This window comes from Colias eurytheme, chromosome 15 (genome assembly GCF_061535395.1).
Source record: "Colias eurytheme isolate Ceu_HAF_F1 chromosome 15, ilColEury1 Martin Lab GWU primary, whole genome shotgun sequence".
NCBI lineage: Eukaryota > Metazoa > Arthropoda > Insecta > Lepidoptera > Pieridae > Colias > Colias eurytheme.
The window spans coordinates 4,142,507-4,163,801 of record NC_142994.1 but is presented as its reverse complement, the minus strand read 5'-3'; the positions used below and the strand labels follow the sequence as shown (position 1 = coordinate 4,163,801).

The 21,295-nt window shown below is 35.2% G+C and overlaps 1 protein-coding gene across 1 annotated transcript in view; it reads left to right on the top strand.

The window, feature by feature from the left end:
* Positions 1-21,295, top strand: part of LOC149902214 (small ribosomal subunit protein mS39) — a 30,560-nt gene that overhangs the window by 4,375 nt on the left and 4,890 nt on the right. The window contains exons 3-13 of the mRNA XM_090110345.1: positions 7,004-7,232; positions 7,325-7,548; positions 7,710-7,806; positions 7,934-8,095; positions 8,491-8,665; positions 8,959-9,089; positions 9,630-9,748; positions 10,172-10,256; positions 10,811-10,952; positions 11,659-11,770; positions 12,235-12,433. Coding sequence (XP_089966471.1) covers positions 7,004-7,232; positions 7,325-7,548; positions 7,710-7,806; positions 7,934-8,095; positions 8,491-8,665; positions 8,959-9,089; positions 9,630-9,748; positions 10,172-10,256; positions 10,811-10,952; positions 11,659-11,770; positions 12,235-12,433 — 1,675 coding nt within the window. The remainder of the gene's footprint in view (positions 1-7,003; positions 7,233-7,324; positions 7,549-7,709; positions 7,807-7,933; positions 8,096-8,490; positions 8,666-8,958; positions 9,090-9,629; positions 9,749-10,171; positions 10,257-10,810; positions 10,953-11,658; positions 11,771-12,234; positions 12,434-21,295) is intronic.

The following is a 21,295-nucleotide window of genomic DNA, read 5'->3' as shown; positions in this document are numbered from 1 at the left end:
TAATGTTATGATAATAAGTCTGACCTGCGAAAGCATAAACGGCCTCAGTAACATTTTATAAAAAGTTTACCAAGTGGGCCTTTATAAAATGGTTTGCTACCGTTTATACTCTCGTGGCCCTTATTCACTACCGGTTTCCAAATACATAATTATAATGAAATTTTATTCAGGCAAGGTAAATATTTTTAATTTTCCGCCCAATTGTAAATAATTTGACACAGCACTCTATCCCAGCTTCCCAGCCATCCTATATTCATTTATGACCTATTTGACCTATCAACGAAATATTACAGAATACTTCTAAAGCCTGTAGAATAGGGTCATTGCGCCTGTTCGCGTCCACATGCCTATTCGCGTCCATTTTGCGGATATCTTTTAGAAAATTCACGAAAATAAGTATACTTTTAGTAAAATTGTAATAAGAAAAATTTCCGATAATACCTCAATGTATAAGAGACATGCACACATATTCAAAATATGCCTGCGCACCGCCTATCCTATTTAAAAAAAATATTTAATTTTGGCTATTAAACGAGAAAGCAAAAACGCGCGGGATTTTGAGAAAAAAATAGTGCGCAGCGTCGCGTTTGACGGTAAGTATCTTATTGTTAAATGTGAATTTTTGAATATGTAACTGTTTCTTTACTTTGCTAACAAAACATGGAATAGTATGGATAATAAATCAGCTAATTTATTTTACAATTAATAGCTAAAATAAGGTGGACGCGAATTACTACACCGAATTTGTACAACTTCCATTTTGCGTCCATGGTGGGCGCAAACTATATCTATAGTGCATAACAATAGAACATATTGCGTCCACATTGTTTTTCATTACGTAGCAATGAATTGTTTGTTAAAATATGTAATTTAAAATAGACTGTAAATTTTTGACTAAGACTACAAGTTAATAATTAAAACTTTCATTCAAATTAGCTAATTTTTATGCTATTTTTTCATTTTAAAATGGGTATTCTAAGAATGAGACTAGTATCTTTGAGAATGAGAGTCAATAAGTCTGTGGTTAAGAAAATAATATAAACAAAAAAGAAATTTAATTCATTACAAACTAAAAAATAGGGTAGGTAGGTAATCTTAATAGAACTGATTATTATTTATTTACATAACGTAACTTTGTTTTTGTTAATTTTTAGTTCTATTATTGATGAGAAGATAAATATAAATAAGTTTTTCCAGTTTCCTTACAGTGAATTATATTAATAATGTGTTGATTTTAGGATTCCGAACCTCAAAAGGAAAAACCGGAATCCTTGTAGATCACATATCATACATCAGTATCACTTTGATATCCGTCCGTCTGTATGTCCATCTGCCGGTCTGTCTTTCTGTCAAGACCCTTTTTCTCAGTAACGCGTGGAGGTATAAAGCTGAAATTTATATTGAATACTCAAGTCTACGGTCCCTTGAAGCAGTGAAAAAATCAAACTTATAAGCCAAAGCAATCAAAAGATACAGCCGTTTATGCTGCAAATTTTCGCAAATTTCTACATTCGCAAGGGAATCAAAACCTACAGGGTACTTTACGTGAACACAGACACTTGAAGTTTGGTACGAAGCAACGTCTTATAGCACAAATAAGGGAAACATTGAAAAAATAATCATTTACAGTTAAAACATATGAAAAAAAACCAGGTTAATTCGGAACCCTTGGTGTGCGAGTCCCATTCGCATTTGACCAGTTTTTATTAAATAACTATATTCGTAAATAAATAATTTATTAAAATCTAATTTTTATTTGCATTTATCTGATAAAATATCACCCAATACACTCTTAATTCCTTTTCTAAGCTGGTGGACGCGAACTGGGTAAAACGCCTAATTCTGCTATTTGTCTAGATAAATAAAAACCACATGATATTTCCAACACAATTGAAAGTAAATCTTAAAGTAGACTATGTAATGAACACGTTACATAAATTTTGAGTTGAAATTTGTTCTGGAACATTTTTATTTTCTCCTTCAAACTTTCCAACTGCACTAAGTGGACGCGAACAGGCGCAATTACCCTATGTTATAAGGAACATATTTTGTTATTAGATTAGAAAGTACGAATTTTCTCAACACTTCTAGTGTATTTTCATTACAAAGTGAAAATCTATAATCGTGATTCCGCCATTTTGTTGTCTTTCTTTGAAGAGAAGGACGCTAGAAAACGTGGGATGCGAGGGCGCGGCAGTTGCTAGGTCCATAAAATTCTATAGGTTTACCTATGACCTATTGGAACTTATGTTTGATAAGTCTGCATCTGCGCAGAGCATCTCTACAATGGATGATACAGCATCATATTTAGATAACTTTTATTCAAACATATTTAAGTGTAAAGTTTTAAAGTACGCTTGGCTTAGCAATAGCACAGTATTACAATATCTATACAGTACGGAAACGAATGTACTTGTGCAGAGAAACGGAGGGGAACTGGCGGGGGGTCGGGCGACGCGGGCCGCGTAAGGCAAACACGCTTAGTTTGCCTTACCTAGCGCGAAAGGACGACGCGACGCAGTCGTATTTTTTGTGTTATAGTTTTATTATACATAGGTACTTACATATTCTATTATGGCGCGCACAAACTGTTCCGTCTACGGATGTAAATCTACATTGAAATCCCAGAAGGAAACAATATTTCAGAAAGATTGTATTAATTGTATCTTTTGAATTAAAATCAAAGCTATGTATAATATGTTGTCTTCATTATTTTCTAATCAGATTGTACATCCCAATGCAAATGCATTACTTAGTTAAATGTTATAATATACAATTAAGAACATCCAAAAATATAGTGTCCACGTAAATAATATTTCGCAGTGCAATATCTGTAATTATATATTTATGAACAAATAATTACATCAGATTTAATAATCGCAATTATTTTGAATGTACATACATATATGAATAAATAATTTCATCATAATATTAATAATCACAATAGTTTATTCCCATTTGTTGCAACCCTAGCGTGTTTTCGTGTGGCAGCGTAAGTACCTACGCTGGCGGCGGCATCGCGTGACATCAAAGGCGATTCCTTACTGTAGGAAATAATGTTGTAATACTGTGGCAATAGTCTTAATATTATGCGAAATCTGTTTTATTCTTCTCAACTTAAATATTTAATGTAATATGAAATGAATTTCACAATTTTGATTCCGCTATCTTGTTGCGTCTTTGTAGTGAAAAACTTGCGGGAGTGCGGGGGGGGAGGGTGCGGGTGGTTGCTAGGTAACGTCCTAGATTTACCTATGACCTATTTGAACTAGTATTCAATAAATCAGCATCTGCGCAACAGGTGTCATCGGCGGGGGGATACAAATTCCCATGTACCAAATTCTGACAAAATAATCTGTTTTACGAGCTTAAAGTTTTTACATAATATGCTTTACTTCGCGATATACCTGCATTCGAAATCGGTTTTGTTCTTCTAGATTTCCCAAATACCTTTTGATGTTAATATTTTATAATTTTAATTCCGCCATCTTGTTGCGTCTCTTTGTAGAGAAAAACATGCGGGAGTGCGGGAGGGGTGGGTAGGCGTGGTTGCTAGGTAACGTTCTAGATTTACCTATGACCTATTTGAACTAGTATTCAATAAATCTGCATCTGCGCAACAGGTGTCATCGGCGGGGGGATGCAGTATCCCAAATTCTGACACAATTATCTGTTTAGAAGCCTAAAGTTTTTACATATGCTTTACATTGCGATACAGGTATAACGCATCATAGTTCGAAATTCGAAATACCTGCTTATGAATGATGACTGAATCAAAATTATAATATTTTACAATTTTGATTCAGTCATCTTGTTGCGTCTCCTTAAAGAAAAGGACACAAGGAGGGCGCGATGGTTGCTAGACTATAACTATCTAGATTGATTTATGACCTATCAGATATTATTTTCGATATACACATTTGCATGTACACAACATAACATGGGGGGATGCGAAATATTAAACAAACTTTAAGTATTAAATTAAATTAAAACATTCTTTGCAATAGGTAGGTATACTTATTACTTTTATTCGAAACTCTTCTCATCGCTAATATATCGGAGCTTGAAGCCGCCATCTTATATCCTAGACTTACCTGTGACCTATTTGAAATATTTCCTTAATTTTCAATTCCGCCATCTTGTTGTTTTGAAGAGCAGTACACGAGGGGTGCGGGGGGTTGCAGTGGCTTCTGTATCCTAGGTTCACCTGTGACCTATTTGTCCTAATATTCAATAAATCTGCATCTGCGCACCGTATCTCTTGAGCGGGGGGATGCAGGGAAATAATATTTAACAAATTTAAACACAGTCATCACTACATAGTATAAAACAAAGTCGCTTTCCCTGTCCCTATGTCCCTTTGTACGCTTAAATCTTTGAAACTACGCAACGGATTTTGATGCGGTTTTTTTTAATAGATAGAGTGATTCAAGAGGAAGGTTTATATGTATAATAACATCCATTAAATAGTGGAGAAGTACTGTTATTTTTGAGATTTCTAATGTGATGTCGTAAAAAATTACATTTTCTCCGCTTACATTGCAAACGCAGGCTAAACCCTACGAGTTTTATCAAAATAATGTACTAAGTATTGTACACATTGAAAACTGTCTACAGAAAAGTCCGCGATAGTATATGTCTATCTCTTATGTATAAGGGTGCACTCACACACATCAGTCACCGTCACGGCACGTCACCGGATAGGATTAAAAAAAAATATGTATCAATAGTTCTAGTATGACTCTGTTCCCACACGACAGTCGCCGGCACGAAATCTATCAGTGACGTCACCGGTCAGGCACGTCAAATAATCTTTCCATACATGTATCATACTTTTATCCCCACTCACCCGGTGCCGTCACGTCTCAGTTCAGTCAGCGTCGTGCTACCGTCAATTGCTACATGTTCTCTAGCGTGACACACGTCTAATCACTGACTAACCTGATGTATGTGTTCAATGATTCAGTCAAACCGGCGACGTGACTGACGGACAACATGACGGTGACTGGTGTTTGTGGATACGTACACGAACCGTCACCGATCAGTCATCGGTGACTTGACGGTGACTGATGTGTGTGAGTGCACCCTTACCCACAATAACTTTTTTTTGTCATTTACTTTTTACGACAAATAATGGCAAATTTTCGATGCGATTTTAACCAATACAGCATTAATCCTTAACAAATTAAATACCTTGAATACATTGTTCATTTAATATAGATCTATATGGCCCTTTACACCGTATGATTTAAGTGAATATTTTCGAAGATATTACAGATTTAAAAATTGCGGGACGTAGCGTTTGCGGCGGCACCGGCCGGCCGCCCGGCTATCTATTTTATACCCGTGCGAAGCCGGAGCGGGTCGCTATGTTTTTATATACAAGTTACAACGTTCACAGTTTTTCTGTAGTGTATTTAGTATCAGCATTGCACCCGTGCGAAGCCGGGGCGGGTCGCTAGTATTTTATATGCTGAAAATTTTCAAAAAAAAGCTTTACTTAGCAATATACTCGCAATCTCAACGCATTTTCTTCTGGCCATTATAATGTAGCCAGAAATTACCTGTGATATTTTTGATTCCGCCATCTTCTTTTGAAGAGCAGTCCACGAGGGTTGCGGGGGGTTGCAGTGGCTGTTGTATCCTAGATTTACCTGTGACCTATTTGAATTAATATTCAATAAATCTGCAACTGCGCAACAGGGTCCAGACGTGATGCGGGGTACAGGGGGAAGGTTATGCAGCTAACTGCAGCGTACCTAGGACGACACTTATCGCCAATCCTTGCAAGTGAATAGACCTCTCTACTTTTATAACTCTATAAAGACTCACAAGTCTAGTGATAGATTTAACTTTATAGAATATAAATATTTTATCAAATCTTTGCTGCAATAGTGCATCATTCTGCCTTTTTAGGTGAGAGTTATTTTATATTATCTACTTACTTACCTACATCTTACAATTTCCTCAACTATTTTTTTTTTTTTCAAAAATTAAATTTTTATTGATCTCATATTCTCATATCTCAGATCTCATATCTTTAATTTGATTAAATTTATTATTTTGTTTGGCAAGCAATTCGAATAATTTCATAATAATTTTTCGTGCGACTTCAATAGCCGCCATCTTGGGCGTGACCTTTTGAAATAGAAAACACTTGTTGATTCATTGGAGCTTGTTTTGATAGCCTGTTGATTCAATATTTAATTATTTTTGAGATCTAATGCCTTTCGTCCTTACTTACCATGTGTGTATTTTATTTTTTGCGAACTTATGTACTTATTGATTGTTTAGAGCGCTAGCAATCTACCGTTTTTTTATATTACCTACGCGATGTGGCAAAAATTTATTAACTTTTACAAAAATAGTTGTAAAAAGGAAAAAAAACTATACTTAAGACCTTTGTCACCTTTAAATATCCTGTTGAACTTCGACCTTTTAAAAAACATAATTATGTATTTAAGGCCACTGCTATGATCTCTGATCCAAAAACTAAATTTTCATCTGATTTTTTGTTACACAATCTTCTTGATAAAAAAAATCGCAAACGCAGCTCTTTGTTTCTATTCTAAATTCAAATATCATTTTTTATTGTTGTATTGTATGACCCAATTTAATTTATGAATTTTACTGCAGTCCGCCATCTTGAATTGAAACCTATCGATAGTCATGTACTATTAATATTACATGACTATCGATAGCGATGCGGCAATCAATACACCTGCGAATCCTGCAACTTGTATGCAACTGCGCATCCGCCATCTTGGGCGTATCCCTGTTAGGTGGGAAGGGTGAGGGGGGTGGGGGGGACTGACCTATTTCAATTTCATCTCCTGCATGCGCATTTACTATCGGAACTGCACTGCGAACACACGTCTTCTTTGCAATTATTTTGAATAAAGACAATGGATTGAGCTGAATTATTTTCATATACTGTGTAATTACTTTTTTTTATTTAATGATTTGTCACATCGATGGTTACAGTTTTTTTTATTCTTTTCAGATATCACGATGATCCGTTCCTCATACCGCAGTCGAATTACCGCAAGCGGGCGTATGCTTTGTCAGCGGAGGCGGGGCGCAAGGCGGCCGCATGGATAAGAGACGAACACGCTACCCTGTTCACTACAAGAGAATGGGATCCACCTTTGAAGATGAAAACTCCTTACGTCAATGCGGATCCGGAGATAGAGGCTTATGCACCGAGGCCTATCTATAATGATGAGAGCAAGGTAAGAACTTTTTTTTTGGTTTCGGCAAATTTATTTGATGAGTTGAGATAATTTTTTTTACTTTTGTATAAAATTTTCATTTTTCTTATCAGGTTACTGAAGAAGACCTATTATATACCATCAACAATGCGCTCCTAGATGATGCAGTCAAGGTGTACCAACTGCTAGGTGGTTCGGAAGGAGTCAATGATGAACTGAAGCTCGGTCTTTTGCAACTGCTATGCTTTTATAATGAAAAGGAACCGATTGCTGCCGAATGGTTGGAGGAAAGGTGGTTCGCTGCGGCCACTCGTGAGAGACAAGCAGCTACTTGGAGGTAATTTACTTCTTATAATTATTTTGTTTTCATTTATGTTTGAAATTTGATTTCCCAGCTAAGCTGCAAACATAAATATATTTTGAATTAATTTTCCAATATGAATATTTTTAATTATAAACAAAAGTCAATAGGTAATATTTTAAATTTTATGTTTTCAGGTTGGGTGGACTTGCAGACAAAATCTTTGCATCGATGGAACCTAAAACACCAGAAGCATACTGTACACTGATTCAAGGAATGGCTAAGTATTATCAGGTAATTATATCAATTTTTTTTAAATAAATCACATATTTTAAATATGCCTTCATCTATAAACAAAATTATAGTGTTAAATAAATTTTCACAATTTTTTTTCTACCTAATTAATAGCGATTTTTTTTAGGCTGAACGTGCCCATGCCTTGGCACAGGAAGCGATAGAAAATGGCATACTTCTATCTACTGACGTTTACAATTCTCTGCTAAGCTGTGTTGGCTTTTTGAAAGAAGGCACAGCTCTGCGTATCGATGCTATGAAATATCTACTGGCGCAAATGAATGAACAAGTAAGAATTAATATGAAATTGTCGTAAATTAAATTATTGCATTCATACTAAAGCGAACACATAAAAGAACATTGAGATTTGACGTGAAGTCATTTGATAATTTGTAAGTTTGATAAAAACTTGCAATAACTTGAAAAAAAATGATTCCTAAGGGGATAATTTCATCAAAATGTGTTCCAATCTCAGTACCCACCATAATGCTACATCTTCTTATATATAAAAATGAATCGCAAAATGTGTTGGTAAGCGCATAACTCGAGAACGGCTGAACCGATTTCGATAATTCTTTTTTTATTATATTCCTTGAAGTACGAGGATGGTTTTTATGTAGAGAAAACGTTAAATACATTTTAAATGCCTTAAAATATTCATTTAATATTTTTTACTAATTTCAGGGGCTAACACCAAACAAAGAAACATTGACGTCATGTTTGAAATCGATATCAGCGTGGGGCGGCGGCAAAGCATTACAAACATTTGCTTTGCAAATTGTTAGTGAAATGAGAAAATTGAATATCCAACCCGGTCTTGGCGCGTATTATCATTTGCTATGCTTGTTCTGTAAAGAAAGTAAGTATTTGTTTATTAAATATTAATTTATTTATATAAAGTATGTCCTTTCTCGGAATAAAATATAGTCAATTTGACTTTTATGTGAAATTATTATTAAAAAGCACAAATGTATCGTATTCTAATATTAGTTTAGATACAATCATTGTTACAAATGACTGGGCTTGAGTGTAATTGCTTTGTTTGTTCTATAAAATGGATTACTATAATCTATGCTAACAATCGAGATAATACTTTCTAAAACAATAAATTTTTAATATTTTTTGTATTATATTTTAAATATTTTTTTGCAGGGGGCCCACGCATAGACATTCTATCAACAATACTTAGTGATTTAGAAAGCAGAGCTAATTTAGAACCAAGTGATGTGGCAGACACACACTTCTTTATCACGGCTATGGGTGTATGCAGTGAACATTTGCAGGTAATTGCAATATTTTTAAATAAAACATATGTTCAAAGATCAATGCCTAGTTTCCTAGCTTCTTCTTTTGTTATTATATTGAAAACTAGCTTTCTGCCCGCGGCTTCGCCCGCATTTTCAAAGATAAACCCGCATAGTTCCCGTTCCCGTGGGATTTCCGGGATAAAACCTATCCTATGTGTTAATCCAAGTTACCCTCTATATGTGTGCTAAAATTCATTGTAATCGGTTCAGTAGTATTTGCGTGAAAGAGTAACAAACATCCATACATCCATACTTACAAACTTTCACATTTATAATAGGATCTACAAGGTAATCTATACCTAGCAATATATAAGGCCCATAGAATTAAGTACCTATTTAATTTAATTTGAGGCAAAAACTGGAACATTTTGTTTTAGGCCATAAAAATTGTTAAGCGTGGCAACTAGAATTACTTATAAATTGACGTGATAATTTTGAAGTACAATATTATGATTACATAAATTTGTTTATAAATACAAAAAAAAAACATGATTAAATCTTTTTTATAATTTACAGGACATTACTTTAGCGGAGCGAGTACACGCATTACTAATGAAAGACGATAACTACAAGTTGGTTGGCGACGCATACAAAGAAAGCATTTATTACAGACATTTTGTTACCGTTGCTTGCAGGTGAGATTTTTTTTTATTTTATGACACATTTTAGCTAAATTCTCTGATATAAGTAATAAATATAAATGTATATTACAACAGAGATAAAAAGAACTATAATATAATCAACTAAAAAACTATCAATATACAAAATTTCATCCAGATCAATCACGCTATTTTATAAAATGTACATTAAATAAAAAAGATAAAACTAATTATGTATAAATACTCTTCTTTATTTATCCTTAACAATTAACCATAAAAAGACGTGTGGCACTCGGGGACTGCCGCGGTAAAGCTATTGCATGCCTTCAAGACACACCTCCGCGCCCGTCGCAGTGGGGAGCGTGAGGTTTTTTCGTTACGGAATTTCTGGATTCGGTCCCCGCGCTCAAGGCCCGCGATAGAAGCTATGCAATAGCTTAAAATATTTATAATTTTCAGACACGCGCCATTTGAAAGGACAACTCAGCTACTGGATACGTTAGTCCCGAATGTTTATGTGCCAGAACCTTCAGTAATGGAAGAGGTAATTTAATTATTTAGTATGATTTTTTTAATATCGCCTTACAAAGGGATAAAAGTGAAAATATTTTTTTTTAACAAAAATTTTAAAATATTTGTACTCTATTCCATAAATTAATAATAACTAAGCATAAGACATACAGCTCTTTACATTAATTATTTATTTCATTCAAAATTGTTCCTTATACCATAGAAAATAAGGACACAGCCGCTCTTTATAATACATATTTTCATTTAAAATTGACCCTTATCCCATAGAAAAAAAAGACGGGTTGCACTCCGGGAGTGCCGGCAGAAGTGAAAACGTGATTTAACAATCGCAAACGTTGAGCATGTTTGATATTTTGGAATGGTATCCGTCTTACGCTTTTTCGATCAGGTCACGTGACCTGACGCGAGTTTAAGATTTTATACCCATTACAGAAAAAGTGCTCAACGCCGCTTATGAAGTTTTCACTTCAATAAGAACAAGAATTTACAAGACATACTTCTGATCATTCAAAATTGAACAATACAATAAATATTTTAGTTCATTCAAAATTACACCTTATACCGTAGATAATAAGGACGCTAGAAGTGAGCGGTGCCGGTGACCGGTTAGCGGAAGCGTGGTCGCAGCTCGTCGTGTTCGGACACGCCAAGCGGATCAAACTGGTCGAGAGGCTTCTAGAAGCTTTCTGCAATTGTTACTCGTATCAAGGTAATTGGGGTTTTACTTGAGATGTCCATATATTATGTTAAATTATTAAGGGCCGATTTTTCAATGCTTGGATAAAACTTATCCGTATAATAAAGTATTACACGATAATATTAAAATGTCACGTAAACTGTCAAATACGGGCAATTAGAATACGTTTTTAAAATGGTAGTTTTATACATTATTCGACGAATAAGTTTTAACCAAGCATTGAAAAATCGGCCCTTAAAGAATATTAATTATTTATTTAGTGTTGGACTTCGCAAAAAAATTGCCTGCACAATTTACAAAATTAAAACACGTCTTTGGCAAGATTTCAAGATACCAAAATCGTCGCTTTACTCCCTGACGTGACGGTATTGCCATGGCGAGACCTTGAAATTTTACTCTCAACACGCCTAGAGGACTTATAAAATTAAACACGCTCAACTCGCTATAATAAAAAATCCTTTTCATTGATTTTGTTTTGAATAATCTATACATAATATAATATACTAGCGGTCCGCCCCGGCTTCACCCGTGGTACCTACATGTTTAAACTATCCTATCTCTCAAGTTGGATCGAACTGCACATGGTGTGCGAATTTTATTATAATCGGTTAAGTGGTTTAGGAGTCCATTGAGGACAAACATTGTGACACGATATTTATATATATTATTGATTTATATATATTAAGATTAAGATAAGGAATATGTTTCTTATTTTCAGATGAAGAAGTGAAAGGAAAAATTCGTGCCGCAGCAGCCGACATGCTCAAGTTTGGTCAAATGATGGAGGAGCAAGGCGAAAATGAAGATCGACGAACACCAATGCAACAAAAGTATTTGATTAATTAATTTTTTTTTCTCTAATAACATTTTACAGATTCACACAAGGGCTCAAACTATCTTAATCTTACATCCTCTTTGTCAATGTGATATCTGTCGCTTGTTATGCTTTTGTGAAACCCCATTCATGCATGGACATTGTACTTAATGTATCAACATTTTTGAAGTGAAAACTTCTTTAACGGCGTTGAGCAATTTTTCTGTAATGGATATAAAATCTTAAACTCGCGTCGGGACACGTGACCTAATCGAAAAAGCGTAAGACGGATACCATTCCAAAATATCAAAACTGCTCAACGTTAATAATCAAGTTTTCACTTCTGCCGGCACTCCCGGAGTGCAACCCGTCTTTTTTTTATACAATATATGTATTATGTATATATGAGCATCCCATACTGCGAATTTTTTTTTTCTTCCGTGTTTTTTATTTTCTTCCATTTTGTTTACAATCTATCAGGTTGTCAGCGTCGTCTTTGACGAATATAATAGAATTATGTTCGGATGTCAAAGATAAAGAGGATCAAAGTTGGGAGGTGGTCGGTGAGGGGTTGAAACGACTGAGGGAGGAACAGGCAACAGGAGTGCCGGACAAACCTGAGGTGCTGGTAGAGGTTGCCAAGAAAGCGGCCAGTGTTGGCAAACCTGGTCTATCTGCTGTAAGTATATGTTTATTTACTCCATATCACAGAATACATTATGTAGATAATTTTGTATACATATTAAAAAAAAGTGTGCGTGTACTAGTGTACACACGTAAGAAGTGAAACTTCTTTTTGACCTTAAAAATGTCACGAGTATGGCGTAACGCAAAAATGTCACGCGTACGGCGTAACGCAAAAATGTCACGCGTACGGCGTAACGCAAAAATGTTACACTAAATTTTTGTCCAACCCCGATAAAGAAGTTTCACTTCAATAATAAAATTATGTAGCTAAACGCTACAGAACGGACACTCTCCGCCTCCCGCCAAAATTAAACACTTACCTCACCCCGCACGATCAGTCTAAAAATGGTCCGCATTTTTCTACAGGGACGATACGCAACGAAGATTGACAACATTAATCAAATTGACTTAAGTAATTTTATTTTTTTATTTATTTATTTATTTATTTATTTCATTTGTTTCAGATTAATTTAAATCCATATATTTGTTAGTAAAATGGCCTTAAAAACTATGTTAGTATTATAATTCTATTTAATATTAAAAACAATCTTATTTTCATTTACAACCTGCTTGAGACATGGATTTTGACCCAATGTCTCAAGACATTGCTGTCCCATCTGTCCACGAAGACAGCTAGGATGCTGCTGGACGATTGCCGGACACGGCGCATCATGGATGCCGCTCTTTTTCGCATGATTGCGTGGAATCCGTCAGTGCGCGCCTCCGCAAACATTCCTGACGCACTGCAGTATCTCGGCAACCCCAGCAACATCCTAAACATATTATTATACTGAACCCGGAGGGTATTGATCGCCCTCTGGGTGTAACTAACCCATAGGCTGCACGTGTAAAAGGATTGGCAAAATGCTTTAAATAGACTCACCTTTACATCGCGAGAGCAGCGTGCAAACCTACGGGCCAGCATGTTACCCCTGACGGCCAGCGCCCTCCTCTCCCTCTCAATGTCGGCGTCATCCACGAGTCCATCCGTGACCCAGTGGCCCAGATACTTGTATTGAGAGACCCTCTGTAATGGTGTATGGTCGAGAAACACCGGCGGTACTGTGTCAACTCTAAAACCACGAGATTGAAACACTAAAAGGTTACTCTTCTTAACATTATATCTGAGCCCGTGGGCCACGGCAAACTCTTCACACTTTTCTAAAAGTTTCCGTAACGCACTGATTGAGGGAGCCAACAAAACCATGTCGTCCGCGTAACTTAAATTGTTGACAAATTTACCGTCAATCGAGCAGCCGACACCAGTTCTATTGAGCCCCCCAATCAGCTCATCCACATAAAGGTTAAAGAGCCGAGGAGACGTCAACCCCCCCTGTCTCACTCCGCACTCCAACCCGTACGGTTCAGAGAACACGTTATTCCACCTCACCGCATTAATCTGGTGGCCATACCAATACTCAAAAAGACCAATTAACTCATCTGGAAGCTCCGTTTTATTCCTTAACTTCTGCCAAAGGAGATCATACGACACCATCTCGAAGGCCTTTGATAGGTCCAGAAAACAGGCATATACGGGGGTTTTCCTCTTTGTGTAGTATTGGACCGTTTGCTTTAGACAAAAAACAGCAGTTTCGGTAGACGAACCGGCTCTAAAGCCAAACTGTGCCTCGTCCAACTTTAGGTGCTTGCATAAATATCTGTCCAGCAAACCGTCCAACACTTTCGCCACTATCGTGGCCAACGAGATGGGTCTATAGTTCGACTTATCCGAAGAGTCGCCTGTTTTATTTTTAAGTATTGGCACGACCACAGTTCTAATACAATCTTTCGGCAAATATGAGTGTCTAATGCATAGTGTGAAAAACATAGCTAAAATTCTCGGCAAATGAGAGCCAGCATTGACCAGATGCTCAACACTGAGTCCGTCATATCCAGGGGATTTACCTCTTACCATGTTTTTAATTACCGACGCCACTTCTATCGCCGTGATTTGGACCGGATTACAAACAGACGGATGGTTCTCAGTGCTGGACACCTGCCGCCGCTGGCTTAACGGTTCAACTCTAAAATGATCCCTAAACAAGTTAGCTATGCTCATGGCGTCAGTAGCGTCACCGACACTGAGAGGAATTCCTGCTCTATGGTTCAACTTGTTAGTTTGTTTCCAGAAATTTTTGAAATCCCTTTTAGCGTGTAGCGAGGCCAGAACATCCATTTTCATCATTTGCTCGTTATTTTGGCACCATTTTAGTTTTTTCTTAAACTCTTTACGTGATTCAACCATGTTATTGTAGATAGGCCCGGTATTAGGCCGGCTACAGATCAACCATTCCTTAAAGAAAGAACGGGCTTTTCGATGCAGAGGATGCACATGTTTGTTCCAGCCAACCACTCGCTTCCTATGATGACGATGACCAGACGTACAGATATGACTGGCCACCGCGGCTTCTGACATAATACTTATAATATTAGAATACATTTTATCTATAATTATCGTGTGTTGTATATCTTTACACATTTTATCATAACAGTCACTCAATTCAATTGGCAAATTAACATTCTTAAAGTGCGATTGACATAGGCTGTGGTAATGATTTATTTGGCTACAATTACGATCACCCCACAACACCTTGCTTAGGCTGGATAAATTAACACTAGATACAGGTTGCAGTACATTAATGTTACAATTAATCTCAAGAGGTAGATGATCAGACCATGTGGAATTGTAATGAACATTAACATCAGAAACAGAACGCCAAGCGGCCTCGGTCACAACGCAATGATCGAGCCAACGTGTAGTTCCATGTGCGTCACTAACTTAATGTGAACGTGTCAGACATAATACCTAATTTTAAAATATCAGCGCACAGCCATTTTTGATCTTGACAAAATTTCAATAATTCCCTACCAAACAGTGTGTGTGGGTGTGCATTAAAGTCTCCCAAAATAAAAACAGAGGCGATATTTGTACTGTCAATAATAGCACTTATTTCACTTAAGCACTCTGTAAAGTCAGGTAAGTTTTCACTGTTATCAACGGGCATATACACTGAAAACACTAGAAAAGACCTGTCATACACCTGAACACTTATTGCGGCTAGCCGCACACTATTGCACTGAATAACAGACACTGCCTTAAACGCACTTTTACGCCACAATAACCCCACTCCACCGTGAGGCCTTCCTCTTATGATACCGGCCGAGGTATCGACAGCCGACGTTCCCGTTAATATTTTGGATTTGTGATTATCGTTTTTCGTAGAAAATGGTTAGATATTGTGCTGTTTACGGATGTATTTCATCAGAAAAACGCGAATTCTTTTTTTACGCTAGTCACAAATGTGCCAACCATAAAGCGCATTATATATATATATATACACACACATTTGCAGTCTCTACAGTGTGACTGTCAAAACGATAATTTTGTATGGAGTGTCCGGGGTGTGTCCATATTTTACTTACTTGACGTATAAGACAGTACATGTATAGCGATGCGAATGAGAATAGGCATGCAATCAAAAAATCATGTTAGATGTCATTTGATAACTATAACTTGCTTGGATCAATCAAGATCAAGGATCAATCGAGATCAATATTCGTTTATTTTATTATGTCGGACTTTAAAATTTCAAAATTAAATACAAATGCCTAACTTGGATTACTAACTCTGCACACAACAGCAATGACGTCACAAAATTGCGCCAAGTCGATCCTGTTCTTATATGGATCGTATTATATGTTGTTATATGTATACATGTACTGTGTTATATAAGTAATTATCTCGTTAATTGTTAATTTTACTTTAATATATTGCTTATTATGCCAGTATAAAACGTTTAGACGAGGTTGCCGTATAATGTGATTATTTGGATGTTTGTTTATTATTTTAACTATCTATTTATATATATTAAGACCATAGAAATCTAAATAACAAGACACTAGAAGTCGTAAGCGTGCGTGACCTTCTCGCCACTCAGGTGACTTTCACAACACCAGCGTGTTCGTCACTGTTCAGTTGCTCTGGAGACGTATGTGTATAAACATGGTGTGTTTCAGCATATCCCATTGCGGAAATTCTTCCACAAGTTGTAATTATACTAATAAAGGAATAATATTTCATCGGTAAATATTTCTTTTTAAGAAATAATGCCGTTTTTCCTTAAAATTATAGAATATTTACAAGTAATACGAGTGTCACCATAGTAATCGAAATAACAATGAATGACACAGTCTACCATTCTTATTATCACGTTTAACACAAATTTCAACCTTATTTCTATGAGTTTATGTTCAAAGTTATATCTATTGAAAATTGACAACTTCTGTTGTAGAAAAGTCGAATTTTTTCGTATTGGAACAAAAAGAAACAAAACGTCTCATATACTGATGTTATTCTAAAATAAACCGTAAATTCGTGCGTTAGGATACATATTAAAAAGCTTAATTTAATATTTAAGTTAGTTTTCACTAAAATCAAGCTGTCCAATAAAAGGCATAGTTTATTTGTGTGTACTGTTTAGCTATCGGTTTAAATGTGTTGATTTTGGCGACAGCGGTTTTCATATGAATTATGACATTATAGCACTTCTATGTGTCTTGTTATTTAGATTTCTATGATTAAGACATTATATAGTAAGTAAAATTATTTATCATTTCATTACACTTTTAAATACTGACTTAAGATCTATGGTGTTTTCTGTCGTACAAAACAATAACGCATATTGAGTTTACGCCGAAAATTTTATTACGTGCCCTTGAATGTTATTTTATTATCAGCACAGAATATTTCAGTTCATAGTAGGAATGCTACAAGGTATAAGATTAGACTCATAATATATATATATTTACTTGAATATAATATGTAAGTTTTTAACACTTTATTTTAAAATCTATATCATATGTTTTTTAAACAAATGTCTTAGATTAAGCATCTTTCGATCAAATAATACTTATACATTATATATTCAATGTTCAATTTATATTCTATTCAATATGTTGATATTTTAAGTTTGTACGTCGTACGGCCATACTAGTTAGCCGCAGCATTGGCCGTGATGTATCGTGCCCAGGCGTCGGCTCGCAAAGAATGTTCGTACATAAACAACAATTTTTAATCAACGAAGAATAGTAACTTACACATAATTTAATGGAAAATTTTTCTTTCAATAATTATTAACCGGTTTTCACGGTTAGATATCAGAATCGTGTATATTAATTTATTTAAAGATGGGTATATAAGATTTATTTTAACAATGTTATACTTAAATTCAAGATATTGCGTTGTATGGCCATCTCTAGTGAGCCGTTGCATAGGTCGTTGTGTATCGTACCCAGGTGACGGCTCACACAGGATGTTCGTACACAAACTACAAGCTAATATTTCCCATTTCATCAAGGATCAAGTTACATATTTTTACCACAGGAAAAAAATTATAGTAACATTATTCTTCACGTATTAACTATGACTTAAGTGTGACGTTCCAATACCCAAAAATACTCAATTTTGAGACATGTACTAAAAGAGTATAGTCGCTGAAACATCATGTCGATGACAGCATGTCTTAAACTTTTAAGTATTCGAGGGTAAGATCATAAACTTCAAAAACATAAGAACAGATTAATACGTGAAGCAAAGATTGTACTTCTATGTAAAAAACGTGTAATTTTATTAAGTATATTTTAATGTTTTATGATCTTTTATAAGCTTATACAATGTATACATATAGATACTTTTATATTAACCGTTTTTAGTCTTGTTTCGTCCAAATGTGTTAGGTTGTATGGCCATCTCTAGTGAGCCGTTGCATAGGTCGTTGTGCATCGTACCCAGGTGACGGCTCACACAGGATGTTCTTACATTGTCACCGAGATTTTTACATTATCCCAAATAACTTTTCTTCCTTTTTTCCGTTAGAATCATTATATTTGTTCTAAGTTTACTTCATACAATGTATCCCTTAAATTACATGTATATCCTATTTATATAATATGAAAAATTATATGTTTTGTAGGTACAAATGTAACGTATAATAGTCAATCTAATGGCCTATTATAATGAATAATTTATAACCACAAATATAAACATTTAGAGTTACGTTGTATGGCCATCTCTAGTGAGCCGTTGCATCGGTCGTTCTATATCGTACCCAGGTGTCGACTCACAGAGGATGTTCGTACATTTCCTTCGAGATCTTTACATTATCCCAATGAACTTTTGTTTCTTTCTTTGAATAGTTATTTATATTTTTTGTAAGTTTACATCGTATTGAATCTTCCAGAAATTACAATTACATCGTATTTTATGGAATTATATTTTGTGGGTACAAATGTAATATATAATAGTCCATCTAATGGTAATGGCCTTTTAGAATGAATAATCTATACTATAAAAATTTATAGTTAGGTTGTATGGCCATCTCTAGTGAGCCGCTGCATAGGTCGTTCTATATCGTACCCAGGTGGCGGCTCACACAGGATGTTCGTACATTGTCGTCGAGATCTTCCCATTATCCCAATAACTGTTTTTTTTTCTTTCAATAGTTATTTATATTTTTTCTAAGTTTACATGGTATATAATAGTCCATCTAATGATTATGGCCTCCTATAATGAATAAAAATAATGTGTAACTAAAAATATAATAATTTATAGTTAGGTTGTATGGCCATCTCTAGTGAGCCGTTGCATAGGTCGTTTTATATCGTACCCAGGTGACGGCTCACACAGGATGTTCGTGCATTTTCGTCGAGATCTTCTCATTATCCCAATAAACTTATGTTTTTTTTTCTTTAATTTTATACTCGCTCTAAGTGTACGTGGTATTAAGACTTCCGGAAATTACATGTACATTTATCCTATATCTTATTCTAATAAAATATGTCTTGTAGGTACAAATATATATATATATATATATATATATATATATATATATATATACAGGGTGTCCCAAAAAGTAGTGATGAACGGAAGTTGGAAGGTAGAGGACCTAGAGGGCTATCCGAATCACCCCCATGTATGTTATGCGATTTTTCGTATTTTCGGAGTTATGACGTTTTTTTCAATTTTTCTGCTATCGCCGAGTACGATGATATTTTCACTCATGGTGACGTGAATTATTGCGCTAGATGCTTGATTTTTTTTGTGTGCTAAGCTGAAAGATAGGTCAATTCAGTATGGTAACATTTATTATCGTTAGATCTTCGAATGGAATAAAAGAAAGAGTTTAATGCCAAGAAAGATAAAATTATCCAGTATGTTCAAAACTTCAAGGGCCCATAAAAAAATAAAATCACATAAAAAAAGTTTTCCATTTGGCTTTTAAAAACTTGCTCTATCTATCAGGTAGCTACCCTAAAAATTTAATTTTATTATTCAGAAGGCTTCAATCGAAAAATTGAAATGTAATGTGGTAAGTGCAAAAATTTTATTAACATGATGATCATTAAAACCAATAAATAGGTGTTTAATTAACAGAAATTTTTAAAATAACCCCGCTGTTGCTCAATACAAGTGCGACATCACCTTAAAAAGTTGTCTTTTAAAGGTCTGGATGCCCTTTTATCATTTTTAATGGTTTCTTCTGCTACTATGAATTTCGGGGTTATTTCGTCCAAATTGTGGCATTCTTTCAAGTAGCCGAGGTCTTTTTAGTATCCCCATTGAAACAATTCAATGGGGTTTAGGTCGAGGGACCGTGGAGGCCAGGATTTAAGGCAGGCGTCACCGGCGCATGCGCAGGCTGCAACGACCAATCCATCTTTCAGGGTATCTTTGCCCTTTAGCCTGGCCTCCACGGTCCCCGGACATTAACCCTATTAATTTTTTTCCGTGGAGATACTACATAGACGAGAGACTGCCACAATTTGGACGAAATAACCCCGAAATTCATAGTAGCAGAAGAAACCATTAAAAATGATAAAAGGGCATTCAGACATTTAAAAGACAACTTTTTACGGTGATGTCGCACTTGCACTGAGCAACAGCGGGGTTATTTTAAAAGTTTCTGTTAATTAAACATCTATTTATTGGTTTTAATGATCATCATGTTAATAAAATTTTTGCACTTACCACATTACATTTAAATTTTTCGATTGAAGCCTTCTGAATAATAAAATTAAATTTTTAGGGTAGCTACCTGATAGATAGAGCAAGTTTTTAAAAGCCAAATGGAAAACTTTTTTTATGTGATTTTATTTTTTATGGGCCCTTGAAGTTTTGAACATACTGGATAATTTTATCTTTCTTGGCATATAACTCTTTCTTTTATTCCATTCTAAGATCTAACGATAATAAATGTTACCATAATGAATTGACCTATCTTTCAGCTTAGCACACAAAAAAATCAAACATCTAGCGCAATAATTCACGTCACCATGAGTGAAAATATCATCGTACTCGGCGATAGCAGAAAAATTGAAAAAAACGTCATAACTCCGAAAATACGAAAAATCGCATAACATACATGGGGGTGATTCGGATAGCCCTCTAGGTCCTCTACCTTCCAACTTCCGTTCATCACTACTTTTTGGGACACCCTGTATATATATATATATATATATATATATATATATATATATATAATTATTTTGACTTTTTATACTAGATAATGTGTAACCAAAAATATAATACATAATTTAATTTACGTTGTATGGCCATCTCTAGTGAGCCGCTGCATAGGTCGTTCTATATCGTACCCAGGTGGCGGCTCACACAGGATGTTCGTACATTGTCGTCGAGATTATAATATTATCGCTATAAACTTTTTTTTTTCAATATAATCATATTATTATTCTGTCTTCCGAAAATTACATTTATGTATATCCTATTTTTAATGCAATTATAATATGTTTTGTAGGTGCAAATGTAATCTAAAATAGTCCATCTAATGATTATAGC